The following is a 19,959-nucleotide window of genomic DNA, read 5'->3' as shown; positions in this document are numbered from 1 at the left end:
AGCTACAATAAGTTTGAAATCGAATATCTGGTTGCCCATTTCTTGGAAACCCCATACCTGGTTTACTGTAGCTGCATGGTTTGCTACTACCAATAGCATATGTATGATACCGTTATATCACTCTTTCTTTCAAACTCTTTCGAACATATACCTGTCTGACTTGATAGCCTGAAAGCCACAAATTGTGTTGCAACTTATTACACTTTGTTAGGAGAAAAATTGGTACTGTTGTACTATCAATCCATCATTTCAGGCATACCCCCGTTGTCCTGACCAATGATTGATTGACAATTTGCTACCATAATTAGACATTTGCAAATTGGCTGCGCAGTTATCAAACCTTGAGGTTCAAATAACTTGAGATTTGATATGTCTGAAGAGCACATAGTGGCCCACCTCCTCAATTTCTAGCTGATGATAATATTAGTGAATGATTGTGGTGAAGAAAATTCTCAAGGAATCTGAAAGATGAGGTTCAGCTATGAAGAAAGTGGTAGGATAATGGAATTAGACTGTTTCACATCATTGTAATCCCCTTCTGACTTTTTCTTAGTACTGATGTTCCCACCGTGCAAATCAACACTTTGGTGGCACCAATCAGTTACCATCAGCATTAAATCAATACATTTTATGGACAGAGGGGCTTAGTCATCTAATTAAGTGTTGCCATACCTGGACAATGATTGGTCCCCGGTGAATCCACCTGCTGAGATCATCAGGATAATCAGCTTGGTAGGTCTTTCATCGTGCGTACAAACGCTCCACACGCAGAATCTTTTCATCTGTCATTAGCTTACAGGAAATGGGGCTGCTGAATTTCTTATAAGACATGTATCTTATCCTCATGCAATAAGGGTCCACACAGAATCTCAGCACTCCTTCCTTTGCATACTTTAAATCCTCTTGTAGATTTTTGTGTGCTATTGCAGATAGTAATCGCTCCAAGGTTGTCACTCCACACACTAGAGATAATGGCATTTCGTGCATTTACAGTTTTCATAATCCATTTTCCTTCATATCATCAAAAGGTCCACTTGCAATGAAACTCATTGCCAAATAGTCTGAGTAATTTGGATAAATCACATGTTTTAGTACATAGTTAAATTCTGAAGAAAACCATCATAACAAGCAAAAATGTTGTTCACACATCACTCCAACAGATTTTTGGGCAGTTGACATAACATTTATGTACAAGAAATAGTGCCGGGGCCCAAACATACATTTGTAGATAACGCTCTGTCAACATGTAAGTGCTAAACTGATCTTTTTGGCTGTTGGAGGGTGCCCTTAGTAAGTTGTAGGATTTAGTCTAAGAGGTTTATTACAGAATGCTCCAATAAATGGGTCAGATCATTCAAATGACAGTGTTGCCACATTATGCTAATCTGGGTGACTCTGTGAGAGTATCTAATTATTGCTCACAACACTAATTATCAATAAGACAGATGGCAACATGAATACAGTTGCCATTATAATACATTTAAGTGCACCATTATGCCTTTGCCTAATTTCAGGTGCATCCAACCGAATGATGGCCGGCTGCTGTTTTAGTGTCTCAATTTACAAGGTAGATGATGCAGTTTGGGGCTCAACATTACAGATTGTCAAGGACTTCTTAAGTCAAAAATGTCCAATTTCTTCACATCCTTGGATTGATGTTCAATAGCATGCGACCACAGTTAGCACAAGGGTACAAACCCACTTTCCTAGAATAACCTAATCAAACTTGATATAAACTACAAGCGAAAAACAATCGGTGAACTGTGACTCAATTATTTGAGAGATGCATGGGCAATTGCTCAGGATTATTTCTGACAAATTTAAAAACATTATAAAAATTAATAAGCCGCGCACATGCAATTGTTTGCACCAGCCAAGCACCCATTAATGTTTATCGGATTCCTAGATGCAGAAGTAATTATGGAAAGGATAGATAGCCTCATGAAATATTTGGGCACAGATTCTTTGTACTAGGACTTTTAATGATAGGAAACTCCTGTATTAACATTGTGACATTTTTGTGGTCATCTTAACAGAAAAATCTTAAACAATATAACTATACATTGTTGTATAAATCTAACCCACGTGTATGAAGTGAAATTCAACTGTTACAGTAAATTGATGTTAATCTATCACTTGTACAGACTCTGAGTCATGTTTCTGGTGTAATATACAATGAAGAATCACAGCATGTAGAATCATACAATGTACCTGTTATCTTTACCTATCTTTTTCACCACTGTACATAAGACTTATGTTGAACATTATGCTGCCCCTATGGCTGCTGAATAGCTATGGGACTGGTGAGGTGAGAGGTAGATGTAGGTAAGATGACAATTACCGCAGCATATGGTCTCTTTTCTTTTATTTGATTAAAGTTACATAAAAGAAAGGATGTAACGACATTACCACTCCTGAGAACAGTGGCATATCTTTGCACCCTACGGCAATGATAACAAAGTTATTACAATTCTACCCAAGTAAAGATTTACACTAATGTTTTTCCCTCCTGGGTGCTAATAAAACACAGTCTAGTGCAGTTAGAGGTCAGGTACGGTTTGATTAATCATGAAACATGTGCCTGTCCTTCAACTGCACTAGACTGTTTTATTAGTACTTTCTTCAGGGTTACATGTATGTCAGGGAAGGAAAATGCCTCAAGATTTTGAAACTGAAATATAAGATGGATATATATCATCTAGACATTTAAATTTGGATATTAAAACTAGAAAGGCCGTCATTTGCCCCTGAGCAAATACAGCATGTTTAGCCATACTCCTCCCCATGCAAGAAGTGGGCTGTCCCAAAATAATACCTGGGCAAATCGAAATATTAACTGCATGTAGAAAGGCAACATTTGCGAGAGCATCATACTTCGCCAATCTCCCTCCCGATGCATAAATTGACTGTTCCAAAATCACCCGTGCAAAAAAATTCTCTCTACAAGTTCTGCGAGACCCCAAGAGCTTCTTACTGCAAAGGCTTGCGTGTGCTCCTGCAATATGACCTCAGGTGACCTAAATAGAACACGCGTTCTTTGGCCAGTAGCAAATGGAACGCGGGGATCCTTAGATAGAACATGGATTCCTTGGCCAGCAGCAAATAGAACATGGAACGGGGATACCACTTTTGGCATGTTTTTGGTCTGAAAATGGGCCCAAAAGTCCCCAAAATGAAGCATTCTGAAGTGATGTACACCAGAAATGTGATTGAAGTCCTGTCGGGACATGTTCAAGGCACCCTTGTACCGAATTTCAAGTCACTTGCTTGCAAAACCAGGGCACAGGAGCCCAAAATATAAAAATTGTCTAGAAATGCCCCAAAAAACCTCCATAAAAATGATTTTAAGGCCTGTTTCAACAAAATTTAAAAATCGCATGAGGGTATTTGCCATCTTTACCTACATGCCAAATTTCAGGCCGTTTGGCCCAAAAATGACGGAGAAGATTCCATTTGAAGATATGGCAGGAGAAGAACATGAACAAAAACAATATGTTGAGCCATACTAGGTATGGCTAAACATAATAAGAACTATCAACTGTCAGCAAAAACTAAAAACAACTCGTAAATCAATGAACATAAAATTCTTTCCAAAAGTATTAACACTTTCATGTAAATGACGCAGTGCTCGTCAAACAATCCTTTAGTTTTTCATCAGTGTTGCTTCCATCAATGAGCACTTACATGTATTTACAACAGTTGTTGTACACGTACCTTTACATGTACATGTAAGTTGCTAAACCTGTACATATTTAGTTGCTTAGTGGCACAAGAATCATACCTATTTGTTACTAAGCCTTTGTTTCTTCTTCATGTCCTTCTGGCTCTTTTCGAACTCCTCTCGCTTGGTTGTAAGTTTCTTTGCCTGAAAAATGCAAAGTTATGTCAGTTTTTACTCTATCATGTATGAAATGGCAAAGGCTAAAGTGTGTGTCTCACTAGACTACGGCAAATTTACACCAGGCATTTGCAAAGTGGCACAAAATGGTGCCAATTATTTTTTAATTTCTAAAAATTCACATTTCCCAAATTTGAACGGAACAATTAACATTCCTCTTATCAATGCAAATATCTTTTTGATGACTTTCTAATCACTGTACATCGTTTTTTAATTCAATGGCAACTGCGATTTCCAAAAAGTTATCTTGTATTGAAACTGAGATAGTGACATTCCAGGCATGGTCATTTTGTTTGACTCATCTTGGCTTCATATGCAAATGCCCTGCACATCAGTGTGACCATGCACAAGGGAAAATTGGCACAAATTCGCAAAGTTGGCAAAATTTCCTGGCACAATTTTGGGCAGTCCAGTGAGATCAATGTGCACTTATATGTACATTGATACTATGTAATAATATGACCCTACAATTCCTCACAACTGTAAATCCAAACAAAATTGCCACTATCAGCACCGCCATATCGACATGAAAGCTTCTTGTTTTTCTCAAAGCTGGAAAGCATCCAATTCTACTGACTGGTGATCAGTCTTTTTGTGTTCCTGTAAAGAAAATCAATTCCTGTTGCAAAGCCAGATAATCTACATTTGATGCAGTCACTTTTATACATGAAGGCTCCCTGGGGCTGTTCAATACTCCATCAATTCACTTCCCAAAAATACACCACACAAGGCAGCAATTATGTATACAATTGCAATGCAAGACTAGTCACTGTACTTTACTGTACAGTAGGAGGCCAGCCAACTGAAGCTGGAAACCACTACAAACAGCAATTATCTTGGCACCAATGAGGTACAGGATGGTTACAACAAAGTTGATCTAATTACAGGCATACAATGTACTGATTGACATGCTATAGAGCATGCCAACACATTATTGATTGCCACATGGGTATCATATTGTTTTCACAAAATAACATATGGTTACATGGCAACATCATCAGACTAGTAGATAGTTTTAGCATATTCCCTTGACTGTTAAATACTTCAACAGAACTACGTGTTTGTAACTATGGTAACAGTTTGAATAGGAGAAGGGTAGACTGTTACTAGTAGACTGTTCCTGTATTTCAAAATTTGAATCTAAATTTAGGCCCCTTTTTTTGGATCAGAACAAGTACAAATCTAATGTCATTTTAACCTACAAATGAGTTAAGGATTCTGAGATTTGTTTACAAAACATCTTTTTTTTGGGTCCGGACTAGTTTAACACATAATGTACTGGTCATCTTCTGGGCGAAGATAAAAAGACTTCAAATATGATAAAATGAAACAAATAGGTTGTTATAAATGGAAACATTAGGCAATTTTTTCTTTGGTGGAGAATGTTTCCGTTTAAGCACCAAAGTCCTCCAATGGGGGCCTTAGATTCTTCACAAAATTGCAAAGAAGCACATCAAAATACATTAATATTTCTATACATTTCTCCTGTTACAATATATAGTCTATAGTTCCCTACCTCATGTTTCTTCCTCCTTTCCCTCTTGGAAAGTTTCTCGAAGAGCCTTTTCCGTTTCTTGGGGATCATGAGGATCGCCAACTTCCTGGCCTCCCACTCCTCCCGATTTGCCTTTGAACTTGCATCCTCGTAGTCCAGTTTTCCCTCCTTGACTTTCATGTTGCTGGGTGGAGTCTCTGGGACATCATCCTTCATTAGGAAAAGGTAGAGAGAGGGAGAGAAGTTAGATGCTGTTTTTGTTTCACGATATTCTTTAGCTTTGGAAATACTGCTTTGAAATTTTTATCAGCTAATGATACAAACATACAATGAGCACTACATATCTGATTGAATAATTCTACATAAAAGAACATTCCTATTTTTAAACCTGGTAAGTTGTTACAAAACATTACAGTAATCATTGTTGGGATATATCTAACTTCCACCTAAAAAGTACTGTGCTGTGACCCCTACTGAAGCAGGCTTCTTGGAACCAACTCTATATTGGTTATGGGTTATGGCAGCAGAGAGGTGCTTACAGACATCAAAGGGTGACCTCAACCCTTTTTAAGTAATAACTACGCATTTCACACACACACACACACACACACACACACACACACACACACACACACACACACACGCATCATTATCAGGGAAAAAAATTAAAATAAAGCTGTACATTAACACAGTAACTGTTATACTGGTCATCTACCTTAATTACAACGTGATTGCTGATTAATGTATTAAAAACAAGCCGGTTGAAAGAAATTAAAGTCAGGAGTCCATCAGACACTATAGGAATCCAGATTGATAGTCAGTCTACCAGAAGTGTCTGGCTGTCTTCACTACCAGTAATGGTACCATCACTTTTAGTTCAAAGAGACTTTTAGAAGGTACGGCAACACCTGAGGGGCTCTTTAAGGCCCGAGGTGACAATCTCTACCATCTCATCTCCAGCAAAATAAGTTGATCCAAGAAAACGCTGAGGACATCTCTTCCATCATTGTCTAAGACGTCCTTTTATCTTCATCTCTCCCGTGGCTTTTAAATGCCTCAACAGGGATGAGCCAAATCCCCAGATAATAAGATGCCTCCTACAGACAGTTCACTGGCTGGTGGTATAGTAATCCAACTAATTATGTCAGAAACTTCTTTTCCAATAGAATCTTCTGATCTGGTATGGATAACCTAAGTTTCTAAAAGCTTGTAAATGTTTCACTGGAAGTGACATTAAGTAATGCTTTATCCTATGCTTGACTTAAACATTTTTTACTCAATACTAACAATAGTCACCATGCATGTAACCAGACCCAAAGGCTACTTCAAGATTACACGTTACATGAAAAGGCCTGAAACAGGATGCCTTATCCCTAAGTCATTAAAGACAACCTAAGCAACATTAGGGCCCTGAAAGTCATATATTCAAAATCAATTTTTTTCTGATTTCTATCCATAGTAAGTTTAGATAACACTATACCATCACATATCGACCATCATGGAGCAAAAATGTGATGTCGTTGTGTGGTGGGAACTCATTGAAAATCTGAGCACTTGGAGGCCAGCCATCATTTCAAATCTTCCGAACATGCACGATTCTGACCGATAAGTCCCGAACGCATCCGAAGAAATAATCACGTGGTCATCGCTCAATGTCCTTAGGTATTGTGACGTCACGCTGCCGGAAGTTACCGAAAATTGTCGACAGAAAATGGTTACGGCTGGATTCTGGGCTGATTTTTTGGGGGACCCAATAAATAAAATACTCCTTTTGTGACTTGCTTCTGTGCTATTTTTAAACGCCCAAAGTCTGAAATAATGATGCAGATGTGCTAATATGGGGAAGCAAATGTCAATTTCAACCTCACAAAACAGAATTGTTTTCCCCAGAATATTTCAAGTTTTACCCCCTGAAATCACTTAGGGCACCTTTAACACGCAAGGCGTGAGTCAAATATAACTGACCCAATAGAAGAAAGGGTTACGAACTCAAGGATGCTCAGGAAAATTCCCTACCCCATGTCCTGATCAAGACTACTTCATATCAATATAATTTGTTAATTTCATAGCAATACAGTTGTCTTCATCAGTCTATGTGGCAGTTTTGGGGTTCACTTCAATCAAATCTTTTTCCTTGTGTTCCTCTGTAAAGTTCTTGCACACAACCAAGAGACATTCACTTGCCTAATAACACACTTTATCAAACTACACAATTCTGTGAAACCTTCAATGCTAGTGTGACCTTCCATTCTATTGATGAAGGTGAATACAAATTGAATTAACCCATAAATATAACCATGTCTAAATCTAATACTGTTGTGTGGGTGGAGGACAGTTCAGTACAAACAGGATTTTTACTAGACAGTGATAGCCCCAATTGCACTACAAATTGGTTTATCCAGAAAAAAAACATCCGATGCAATCGAAATAGGACCATGATACAGAAAAATGTGTCTACATATCCATGTCATCTGGCATGTTGACAAATTCTTAGAGAAGAACATTAGACAGATAAATGATACCATAAAAAAAGGACAGTGTATTACGGCTACATGTATCCTGTATGTATTTCCAAAGTTTTGTTTTTGGGTATGGTAGCTGTGTGTGTACATGTATCTTTTAATGTAATGCCAGCATGCTTTCATTGAGTTTGTCAAAGCTTATTTGACATGCCATCAGCTTCCAAGCATACACAAAAATGTGCACAGGAAATGGTATCCATTTTGCAAAGGGTAGAATGTTTGTGCTTACAGCATATAGAAATTTACATAAGAAAAACTTGTCGTAAGTTACATAACCACATCAAATCTTTTATTTGAAAGCCTAATCAAAAGCTGGGGCACATTATTTTGCTTTAATCAACAAAAATCTAACTCATCCTACCCCTATGACCATTTGAATAGAAAATCTTTCTTCTTGATGAAGTGCCTGGGTTAAAGTGAATCAACTCTAATTGTGAATTGATCCTTCTGTAATACACTAGCCATATAACCATATTAGCTTTAATGCTATTAGAACTGAGAGCACAGGTACATTGTATATGTCCACTTCAGTTACAATGACATCCACCATTGAAAAAAAATCCATGAAAAATCTATGCACTTTTTTGTTTGTTTTGGATGTGCTTTTCTGTGCACTTTTGTGTATCTCCAATTAACAGCTTCCAACGGATTAGGACATCACATATCAATCAAACACCATAAGCATGTATATGTGTACCCTATGGTACCATTTTTTAAAAAGAATGGCCAACAACTGCATAACAAATCGCTAACAACACCATATTAACACTCTATGTGAAAAAGTGGCAAGTTGTACCTCACATAAATCTAACAGTCACCAAGTGCCACTATGCTTGTGTAACACATAATAATTTAGCAGTCTTCGATCCTTTAAATTGATGCTATCAGTATCACCGTTGACCCAAATAGCCACCATCCATTAGGGAAAGAGTCGTGAAGATACCTATCAGTCGCCACATTACCCAGCACGGACCCAGGGGAGATTAACAGGAAGTGGCAATATGACCTGCACAATCTTCGAACAAGTTACAATTTAGATAGGCTACTTACACTTTCACAAGATAACCGCTCTGAACAGGATAAAGAGACAAAGCTAGCTAAAATTTTTATGGCAAGTTTGACCAAGTTTCTTTGGGTAAAATTTGTCACAGCTTTATCTTGATCTGTAAGACATTTGCTGTGTTTTTGCAAAACTGCTTCTATTGCTTTTCTATATCGTAATCATTGTTAATGAGGTACTTTGGGTTGTGTGTGAATCTGCATTAGTAGTAGCCCATCTGTTCTCATACAGTCAGAACCTTACGTTTCCTATAAAGAATGCTCTGGAACCTAGGGAGAGGGTGTGTATGGGGGCTGAATGATGACACAGCCATGTGGTATTTGGCTGCACCACAAAGTATCCCCCAGTTAATCTAGCATACCACAATGTGCATGAGGAAGAGGGTACCCATATGCACTTATAATTGGGGTGTGCAAAATCAGACGGTAAAGCAATACAGTTGCATGCTGAAATACAAGGAGGGAAATTGCAGAAATCAAAAGCTACTGTTGTATCGATTAGGAATGGCTGGATCAGCAGGTGCACCACCTATCATTATGCATAGGAACTGCACCATCTGTCACATTTTAAAAAATAAATAAAAGATGAACCCCTCATGAGATGCCTGAAAACTTCCTTGTTAGACCTTTGGAACCTAACTCAAGTTCTTCACACAAATCAAGAATACATGATCATCTCCTTATTTCACTTGGCTTGCGAAAGATACTTTAACTATTCCTTTGGGACATCTTGGTTATTGTTTTATGATCCCTGGAGTAATTTGCTAGCTGATGGGATAATTCTAAAAGCTTTGTCAATATGTATCCAGCCTAACAAATTGGTAGACCATACATGTACCTGATGATACTTGTATAGCTCGAGGGAACACAGTCTATTATACTGCATCATCCACTGTAGCAATGGCATCTGTTTAGGTATTCTGTTGCAATGTGAATTTGGAAATACGATCTTGATAAATTTCAAGAAAAATATGCGCATAATCAAGACTGACCTGTTTTCTTTTGACTGGCATTTTTCTCTCCACTTTTTGCACCTCTTCCTCCTTTTCATCATCATCATCATCATCATCATCTTCTTCATCTTCCTCCTCTTCATCATCTGTTGTATCACAATTGTCATCAATTACATCAAAAGGAAAACCACAAAAATCAACATCTACAGTGTATGTCTTTCTTCTGACCTATTTTGATGAGACAGAGAACTGTAAATGCATTTAAATGTGTGGTTTTTATTTTGCTCTAAGGCCAAAATGGAGTGTTCGCAGTGATTTTAAGTTCGCGGCAGCGCTATGGTGACATATTGAGTATTGACTTATTGAGTATTGGACAAAATGTTTGCGGTGGTTTTAAGTTTGCAGTGAAACGGTCGCTGCAAAAACCGCAAACATAAAACCACCGCAAATATTTCTGCGTTTACAGTAAAAACACGAAGACAAGAAATCTTGTTTGTCATTTAAGATGTCGGAGAGGTTCTGATGACAACAGCAAGGCAACAGTGTCTGTGTCACAAAGAGGCTCCCAACATTTCTCTGGCACACTTTGTGAGAGTTGTAGACAGGCAAGTGAAAGGCCCTTTCAACTGGCAAGTGTGCACGTACACATTACAGCATCTTAACATTCATGCACATTGTTAAGGCTGACTGTTATGTTATAACAACAAAATCTACAAAATGTGATTCGTAAATGGGCTACTATTGAATGCCTACAATTTGTATAAATGTACAGCCCTTGTTAGAAAATATCAAACACTTTGATTTCATTATTTTCTTGAGCTTAATCACCTTCATCATCTATCTCTTCCTCTTCTTTTCCCTCCTCCTCTTCTTCCTCCTCCTCCTCTGAAACATCAGCTTCTTCAGATACTGCATCTCCTACAAAATGTGTTGCATGTCAGCATGTCTCTTATATGTGACATCATGCTGTTTAACTTAATGCCAAGTACACAAGTTTGATACCAGATAAACAAGAAACCATTCCGAATCCAATTTTTTATGTACATTGTATGTCTCCATCCTTTGTGTTGACATCTGTGATAGGACATTATATGTAACTTAATACACGCAACCCTGTCACATCAGCACAATTAAAGCTGATTCTGCAAAGTGCATCAGGAACTAGAGCATATCAAATGGTATTCATACGATACACTATCTCTTGTTACTTGCAATATTGCACATAAGAGAAGTAATAAAAAATAATGTGCCTGATTCAGTTACGATTACCGTAAGTAGTCCATATGGATTGCCATCATCAATTAACATGAAATTTTATGGACATTTGGTTCTCCAAATTCAGGATGTCTCTTGTTTTACCATTTCTACTCGATACATTCAATGTTTGGATTATGCGACATCGTTTCAGAGATAGAAGTCAATACAACACCTAAAGTAAAGGTGAGACAATTAGTCTGTCACTGCAAAATGTCGGAGAGGTTCTGATAACAACAGCAAGGCAACAGTGTCTGTGTCACAAAGAGGCTCCCAACATTTCTCTGGCACACTTTGTGAGAGTTGTAGACAGGCAAGTGAAAGAACCTTTCAAAGTTTCAACTAGCAAGTGTGCACATACATTGTATCATACAAACTAACAGTAAAGACGATTGTACGTTTGTATCATCATGATAAGTCGCTTCACTCACTCAGTGATTTATTCAGTAGTAAAAGGCCTTATGTCCCCGTAAACACCGTAAATTAACTTTTAATACATTTTACCTTTCAGCTTAAATTCAGTGAGATTATGAAAGATGCTCATGACTTACCAGTATCCAAACCCTGCTGCCTTCTGGACAATGCTTCCTTCTCTGGCGGTACATAGTCACCTTCTTTGTACTCTACAAAAGGTGAGAGGTGGGGGGGCAGGACTACACCGGGGAAGTAGTCTTCCACAGGCAGCAGCATCTTGGCATTCACACAGTCAAACAACCACTGTGGCTGGATGTAGTACCTATTCAAAATAACATCATGATGTGTATAAACTGCAAAAAACTAAGCCCTAGCTATTTTCCCAACTAGCGTCAGAACTCCAGTATAGTTCATGATGAATCATGAATGAAATAAGATAAGGCATGTTTAAACAAGGGCACAGTGATTGCTATGTCACTGTATCTTGAAGACCTCCCACTTCATCTTGTTCATCATGGATGTTGTTATATAATCAAATCATTGAGATCCACAAAAAGGAACAATCATGTGCAGTACAGACACATGTAATAACATTTTTTTCTCTAAACAACTAAATTAGATAGAAAATAAAACTCTGAATAATTAACTTTGTTTAATACCATTACACTGACTGTATGAATTGTGCCTCTAATAGAATCAAGGATAAACTGCATTCCTCAAAAATCTACAAATGAGATACATGTCAACTTTCTAAGTTCTGTTCCTGGGCCTCACTGTTAAGCAGTGTCCTGAACAAGCTACCATGGGTAAGGAATACAGTAATAAATGAATAAATGGAGGTACCTTGATAGATACTGTCTGTCAGCTTTTGGTCTGTCCATGATCTGATGGGTGATGGTCTCATCACTCTCGTCGAATGTCGCTCCCATGGCAACAGACCTGTCCCATGATGCCTCACCACCAAAACTCCTGCATATTTCAAGAACAGAAGAATAAATGATATGAGCCAATACAGTCTACAGCTATAACTTGTACGTGTATATACTCTCTCGCGATCAGCTTGGCTTCGCAAACAAAGATTCAAGGATGCGGGCTTGAATAAAGTTCTAAACGGGAACGTATTTTCTGAGGATACGGCGTGAGTGTGTACGGTTGGCTTGAGGTTGCCCACTACTTTGCCTAAAGATTCAAGGATGTTGTATATCATCCTATAATTACTACTGCATCTCATTTGTCATTGCAAAATGTCAGAGAGGTTCTGATGACAACAGCAAGGCAACAGTGTCTGTGTCACAAAGAGGCTCCCAACATTTCTCTGGCACACTTTATGAGAGTTGTAGACAGGCAAGTGAAAGGCCTTACCAACTGGCAAGTGTGCATACAGTACAATTTAAAACAAGACACAGTAAAAGACATTGTTTAGGCTACTGGAATGTAGGAACAACACAAGGTCTGCATGCCTAAACATTGCTAGAATAATGCATTAATTTTCTTGGTTTCTTACCTGACTGTAAAAACAATTGGCTCTCTGGGCACCTCCCTGGATACAAACACCTTGAGACCATTGAACAGTTTCTGGAAGGCTTTTTGTTTCTCCTCCTCTTGTTTTGCCTCCAGTGTCTGAAATGTGGATACAAAAATTAACATACATGTATATCAATTTTCAACAACGATTTTAGTTCAACTGTTTTGCTATCACCTCTTAGGTGGGAATGAAAGTTAGGTTACATAAACTTTATAGAACTACCATGGAAAAGTTCTTCTGAACCTTGAGATACAAGATTTATTTAAGAATTCTTACTGCTCTACATGTATCTAGAGAGACATCTCGTTTGCCCCAAGAAAATGTCTGGTTCTGATGACAACAGTGGCAGCCGAAAGTTTCAAGGAGACAGAATATATATAAAAGCCTGAAGACAGGACATCTCATTTGTCGTTGCAAAATGTCCGAGAGGTTCTGATGACAACAGCAAGGCAACAGTGTCTGTGTCACAAAGAGGCTCCCAGCATTTCTCTGGCACACTTTGTGAGAGTTGTAGAAAGGCAAGTGAAAGGCCCTTTCAACTGGCAAGTGTGCATCACAAAATATTACAATCTATAGGCCACATAGATGTACAATGTACATGGCATGTAGTATGTACAATGTATATGACATAGCCATAGCATAGGGGACTTTGTACAAAACATGTATGTTATGAGAGAGAGAGAGAGAGAGAGAGAGAGAGAGAGAGTAAAATGAAGTAACAAGTTCTCACCCTACTGTCCTCAAATTCATCCAGTTCTACCTCATCTTCCTCTGTATTCTGTGTTACCACAGATGCCAAACTGGCACTTAAAGCTGCCAGTCTCTGAAAAAGAAAAACAGTAGTCTTTATAGACAGACTTCTATACATAAAACATATAAGATACTACAGCAATGTGACTCTAGCATGACATATACTTCATGTACATAATGGAGAATAGTTCCTGTAACAGATTACAATTCTGTTTACTTTTAGATCTTTTTTTGTCTTGTCTTAAAAAGTTGAATGGCTGCAGAAGTTGGGGAGAGGGTCTGTATGGGGGCTGAATGATGACACAGCCATGTGGTATTCGGCTGCACCACAAAGTATCCCCCAGTTACTCTAGCACACCACAGTTTGCATGAGGATAAGGGTACCCATATGCACTGAATAGTGGTGTGCAAAATCAGACAGTACAATGCCATATCTGTTTTTCTCGCTGTTCTGCATCAGTATTATAAAGTGTGGAAAGCAAGATTGTGCCAGCCACTATTAAGTATTTCAAAAAGTAGCCGTGTAACAGTATTCATGGGGATCTAAATCATTACCTAATTACAACTACTTACCACTAGTAAAACTGAGCAGTTTTATAACGATTCAACGTTTCTGGGTCTTCTACAAAAACAATATCAAAGTCTAATAAATGCCTTGGGTTCCAAGCAAAACTAAGATGAGAAATTACCAGATGCTGATTTTTGGCATCACAGTGGAACTCTTACACTAATCCCATCTTTTCTTTATGTCTGTACAATAAAACATTACTTTGCACTCATTCAGATGAGCACAGTGCTTATGAAAAGATTTAATGAGCCTGATTCCTATTCAGAATAACCAATGATGTATGGATCATGTGGTAAATGGTCCAAAAATAAAGTAGGCTTCGGGCCATAAGCTTTACAATCACGCATTCTGATGAACATGTTATAAATCACCCACAAACAGATGCTGGAAGGCAAATGCCAATGACAAAACCAACGATACCTTCCAGACTATAATGAATCATGTGAATGTTAAAGAGCCAAAGATGGCATTGCCCTTGAAACTTGTAACAAATCATTTGTATCTCTCAGTAGCCTTGTAGTATTAGAAATTGCAATCATTAATTCTGTTCAACTTTCAATTTTGTCTTATCATGTAAAGGAGACTTTAACATTTGCTTTTCATTTTCAGTTGAACCATAACCTTTGCCAATGGGAATCAAAGTTGTTTTGATACATTAGCAAGGAAGTGAAATGTCAGACCTCTCCCGTGGCCTCAGACTCCAGACAGTAGGGGTTTTTCTCATCATCATCCTTCAGCTTGGCTTCAAACGTAAGCTGGATAAAAGATAAAAAGACAATGTTGACTGTGTAAGAACTCATGTAAGAACGAAAATGTTATTCTACATAACTGAAGCAGAAAAAAAAGGTAACAACAGGTGACACTGTAATTTCGGACTAGCAGTCTCATTCCGGAAAATTGTAAGAAATAATTTTTTGGGAACACAAGAACATAACCTGATATTGATTATGTTACATCAAGATGCAGAATACTAATAACTAAAGGGAAACATTTTTTTATTCTGATATGATATACAGTTTGCCCAAATTCTGTCTGAGGTTTCCAGAATTTTGAAGAATTGACCCTGGACGCATCTTATTGTTAGCTAGATACTGATAACCTTTAAATTTGTTAATCATACTTGTAGACATTACATTCATCTGGTCAATTTACTTTTTTTTTTAAATAAACTTTTCTGGAATTAGGCTGTCAGTTGCATTGTACTTGCAGTGTCGCCTGTTTAACCATATTTCTCTCACCTTGGGAGGGTAGTGCAGCCCCAGGGATGTGTACAGTTTGAAGTTAACAAACCCCAACATGGTGATGTAGAACTCCACAAAGTGGGCCATGACACGGAAGTCAACATCTGCACATGCCTGTAAAACAATGGACACAGTTATTAGACTTTAAAATACGCTTTCACTGCTCATTTGCTATTCTGGAGGAATATTTCTACAAATATTTACCAGTAGAAACTTTGCTTGGTTAATCACAAATCTCAGAGTTTAGAGCCTTTTTGTCTCATTTTATACAGGTTTTATATCACAGACAAATGACCCAAGACCAACACAGAACTAGTGAACTCTGACCTTTGCGTTAAAACCAAAGCTGTATGGTACAAGCCAGGTGACCACCTGACCCTGCATCTCCACCTGGTAGTAGATACCCTTGATTGACAGGAACACCTGGAAAAGGTCACATGATAGAGCTGATTTGCATACTGTCCAACCATTGGTCCAAAACAAAGTCTCCTTACCAATGAGCACAATCTCCATGTGTTAATATGTCTCAGAGGTTCTGATGACAGTAGGAAGGTAACAATGCCTGTGTCACAAAGAGGCTCTCAACGTTTTTCTAGCATACTATACTGAGAATTGTGGAAACAATTGTTAAAATCCCCACAATTGGCAAAGTGTGCATGTGTTATATAAGAATAATTACTAATAGATGTCCTACAGTGTTTATCAAATTGCATGCATTTAACACTGGCAACAGGACTAAATCTTTAAAGGGTATTCCTGTCAAAGAATTACAACTCTATGTACTTTTGACCTATAGATATCAATTAATATAAGAATAAGCATGAAAATGTGGGGGGTGAATCAAATTTTCATACCTTTTTCAAGGCCTTGGCAGCAACAATGAAATTCATAAATTCAACTGGAACAAAACAAGTATGTCTTTTACTGCATGTTGTTGTATACACCTTAATGTCAGAGAAACATTGTGTAAAAAAAACCTTCCACTTGGACAGGAACTAACGTACATGTACATAATCTCTAGGAGTTCATCTTTCAATGATTATCTGAGAGGTTCTGATGACAGTAGGAAGATAACAGTGCCTGTGTCACAAAGAGGCTCTCAACATTTTTCTAGCACACTGAAAGAGAACTATGGAAACAGATGTTGTACATCTCCACAATTGGCAATGTGTGCAAATCCTAATATCTACTGACACTTACTAAAAAATTCAAAGGTAACTTTTTGCAATGATACTACAACTCAGATCAATATAAGTACCATGTAACTTACAATTTCAGACTTCATGATGTTTGATTCTGGTAACATACCTGACAAGTGTCTACATCTTCGTACAAAGTCTCCTGGAATGTTCTTGGTTTGAGGGAATGTTGCAAACAGGAACACCAAGCACAGGCAGTCATCAAGGTCCCGCAGAGCGTCAACAAATGTGGGATATCTGAAGTACATACAGATAAACAATTGCTTTGTGACCGAAGCACACTAACTAAATTTCAAGCACATTTATACATGTGTATGACAGGGGTTCATCTAAATCAGGAAAGAGGGGCGCTGCACCCTCTTGTTTCAGCCCAGCACCCCCTTGTTGAATTCAGATTTTAGCGGGGTTATTTGGGGGTATTTTTGTTGATGTTGATGTAGCTAAATCCCCAGCATACAGCCTTCCTCAGCGATTGATTCTTCCATAAATACATAGAATTCACTCCCTCGCCTGTGTTTGCTCCCTCTTCTTCAATTTTTCTAGAAAAACCCCTGCTGTATGTGGTATCAAAAATCTGTAAATTCTATAGCACATATGGCAAATAAATGTTTATTTCTTTCACCTCAGACTACTGGAATAATACAAATATTAGAAGCCCATACCAGGCTGCATACAAATCAACTATCAAGTTTGTAAACGTGTCTTTCTTCCATATATACATTTGTACCAATTCCCTTTCCCATCTAGATCTGCATATGGTATTTTCTTACTTGCACATGAGTGCCACCTACCAACATCTCCTAGTACTGCAGGCTTTCCTAAGCTACCCTACCCAGTTTCAAGTCTATGACTACAGTATGACCACATTTCTTCTCCCATATGTGGTGTCCCCAAAAGGTTTCCCAACTCACCTTTCTTTGATAATGTGATCCAGTTTGTAGACAGGTTTGTTCTCCTGTAGGGTCTCCACTCTTCCATGTTCTGCTTTGGCAAAGGCTTTCTTCAACTTTTTGACAAAGACCTACAAAAAAACACATGAAAAAATTATGCCTCACATGTGGATATAAGTTATAACTGTGCTCTCTATAATATGTGGCATAAATTTTAAAAGTCCTTTGATTACCATACTTGGTGATAACATTACCTTGAACTCCCTAAACTTGTTGATGATTGGTTCATGAGAGAGGTACTGAATGTCCTTCATCAGGTAGAAAGTCCTGGGAGCTGTGGAGCCTTTGTTGGCCTTCTTCTTGTTCTTGGGTTCTCTTGGATAAACTCCCTTCAGGATACATAGTCGTCTGTTGGAGGGCAAAGAAGAATTGAATACTGTTATCGTTGAACTTATGTTCACTGTTTTAACAGTTACCTCTTCACTGCAAACTTCACTGTGGTTTTACCATTGATTGTGAACATAAGCCCTGACTTCCATTGGGTTATAATAACTTATATTCAACAATAAATGCCTTCTTTTTCCTTCTACCATAAAATCAAGTCTCATGAAAACAAGAGATGTAACATGGCTTGTACATTAATTGTACATTATGTATCTCTATGTATCTTTTTGTTATCAGTGAAAAGCAGTGCATATCCTTCCACTCCTTGAAACATGCAAATTTATAATCATATATATTTCATACAACTTACAAGATTATGTAATTCAACTTATTGGGCCCCCAGATAACCCCGCAAGGGGCAAAGTAGGGGGGGAGGAGGTCCCGGGCTAAGGCGGGCAGGCCTCCAGCCTGGCGCGGAAAGACTCAACGGTGGGAGTCGTAACAACCGCGCTAGGCAGGGCGTTCCACTCTGGTATGGTGCGAGGGAAAAAAGAATATTTAAATGAGTCTGTTTTAGCGTTGAATGTTTGGAATTTTAGAGTGTGGCTACCCCGGGTGCGCCCCTGAGCTGGTTTCAGAAGATTGTCTGTGTTTATATTAATGTAGTTATTGACTAGTTTATAGAGAAAGGTGAGGCGGGCGTTCCTCCTCCTTTCAGAGAGAAGGGGCCACTGCAGGTCATTGAGCATTTGTGTCACGCTGCTAGTCCGCCGGTGGTCATTCAGAGTCACTCGGGCGGCCCTGCGCTGGACGGCCTCCACCGCCTGTATCCCTTTGGTGGTATACGGGTCCCAGACGATGGCACTATATTCCAAGTGGGGCCGCACCAGCGCTTGTAACAAGTGGCCTTGACTCTTGATGGACAATGGGTCCAGTTGCGCCGAATGACCCCTAGTACCCTACCGGCTTTGCTAGTGGCGTAGTTGATATGGGTGTCCCACCGCAGATCGTCGGACAGTTGTACTCCAAGATAGGGGTGGGACTTGACACCGGTGAGGGCTTCTCCACAGAGGGAGTACTGGGTTAGAATGGGGTGCTTTTTACGGGTGATATGGAGGATGTGGCATTTAGAGGGATTGAACGACATAAGCCAACGATTTTGCCAATCTGTTAGTGCATCAAGATCAGTTTAATTAAGTTTAATGTTACCTGAAGTCTGGCAGGCTGATCTGTAGGTAATTGATGGCTCTGTTTCTGGTGATGTAGGCTGTCGCAGCGCCGCTCTCATACTGGAAAATACAGAATAATTTTCTTGAATTCAATAAAACCAAGGAGGTTTTATATAAAACCTCCTTGATAAAACTGACGTCCACGTGGTGTTACAATTCATATTCTACATTTTCAGGCCAAAATATGCAGTGGATGGATATGATATCGTTATTACTGACTACCAGTAATTAATCTCAGCTATAAGAATGAAGAGTTTATAAAAGTACAGAGATAAAGTCAACGGTATATCATAATTTTTTGAGGGAGGGGGGCATGATTAGTGCACCATGTGCTAACACGACGCTACGAAGCTAACCTCGTTTTCCATCAAATTTCACCACTACAACGGACCATCAAGTTCTTCTACAACTACCACTATAATCAAACGACCTAACATAATTCTTCCACGCACCTTTTTCTTCATCAAACGGCCCATTTTAGCGGAATTTAAAGCGCTGGTCCTGCGGCCACGAGGAAAAGATTTTCAACCTCACTCTGAGATTCACCTTTACTCTCTGACCTCCCGGGTGTTGACCTA

The 19,959-nt window shown here is 38.6% G+C and overlaps 1 protein-coding gene across 1 annotated transcript; it reads right to left on the bottom strand.

Annotated features, from left to right (window-relative positions):
• Positions 1–1,961: 1,961 nt before the first annotated feature.
• On the bottom strand, positions 1,962–19,957 carry LOC136444955 (pescadillo homolog). The gene is made up of 17 exons (XM_066442752.1): positions 19,834–19,957; positions 19,362–19,441; positions 18,023–18,176; positions 17,790–17,899; positions 16,988–17,115; positions 16,534–16,577; positions 16,007–16,102; positions 15,677–15,793; positions 15,119–15,193; positions 13,851–13,943; positions 13,100–13,215; positions 12,439–12,564; positions 11,733–11,917; positions 10,756–10,845; positions 9,967–10,073; positions 5,415–5,603; positions 1,962–3,865 (listed from the first exon to the last, which is right to left on the bottom strand). The coding sequence occupies exons 1-17, from the start codon at positions 19,855–19,857 to the stop codon at positions 3,782–3,784; spliced, it is 1,818 nt and encodes a 605-aa protein (XP_066298849.1). The 5' UTR covers positions 19,858–19,957; the 3' UTR covers positions 1,962–3,781.
• Positions 19,958–19,959: the final 2 nt, after the last annotated feature.

Source organism: Branchiostoma lanceolatum, chromosome 1 (assembly GCF_035083965.1).
Source record: "Branchiostoma lanceolatum isolate klBraLanc5 chromosome 1, klBraLanc5.hap2, whole genome shotgun sequence".
Taxonomy (NCBI): domain Eukaryota; kingdom Metazoa; phylum Chordata; class Leptocardii; order Amphioxiformes; family Branchiostomatidae; genus Branchiostoma; species Branchiostoma lanceolatum.
The sequence above is the reverse complement of the archived record's forward strand: the minus strand, read 5'-3'. Positions and strand labels throughout refer to the sequence as shown.

Bases quoted from the DNA above. Each gene is read 5' to 3' on its own strand.
- LOC136444955 (XM_066442752.1), bottom strand. From the start codon at position 19,857: ATGGGCCGTTTGATGAAGAAAAAG. The intron at 15,794-16,006 runs GTCAGAGTTCAC...ATTGTTTTACAG, and splicing joins GCTTTGGTTTTAACGCAAAG to GCATGTGCAGATGTTGACTT. The intron at 5,604-9,966 runs GTCAGTCTTGAT...TTCCTAATGAAG, and splicing joins TGCCAGTCAAAAGAAAACAG to GATGATGTCCCAGAGACTCC.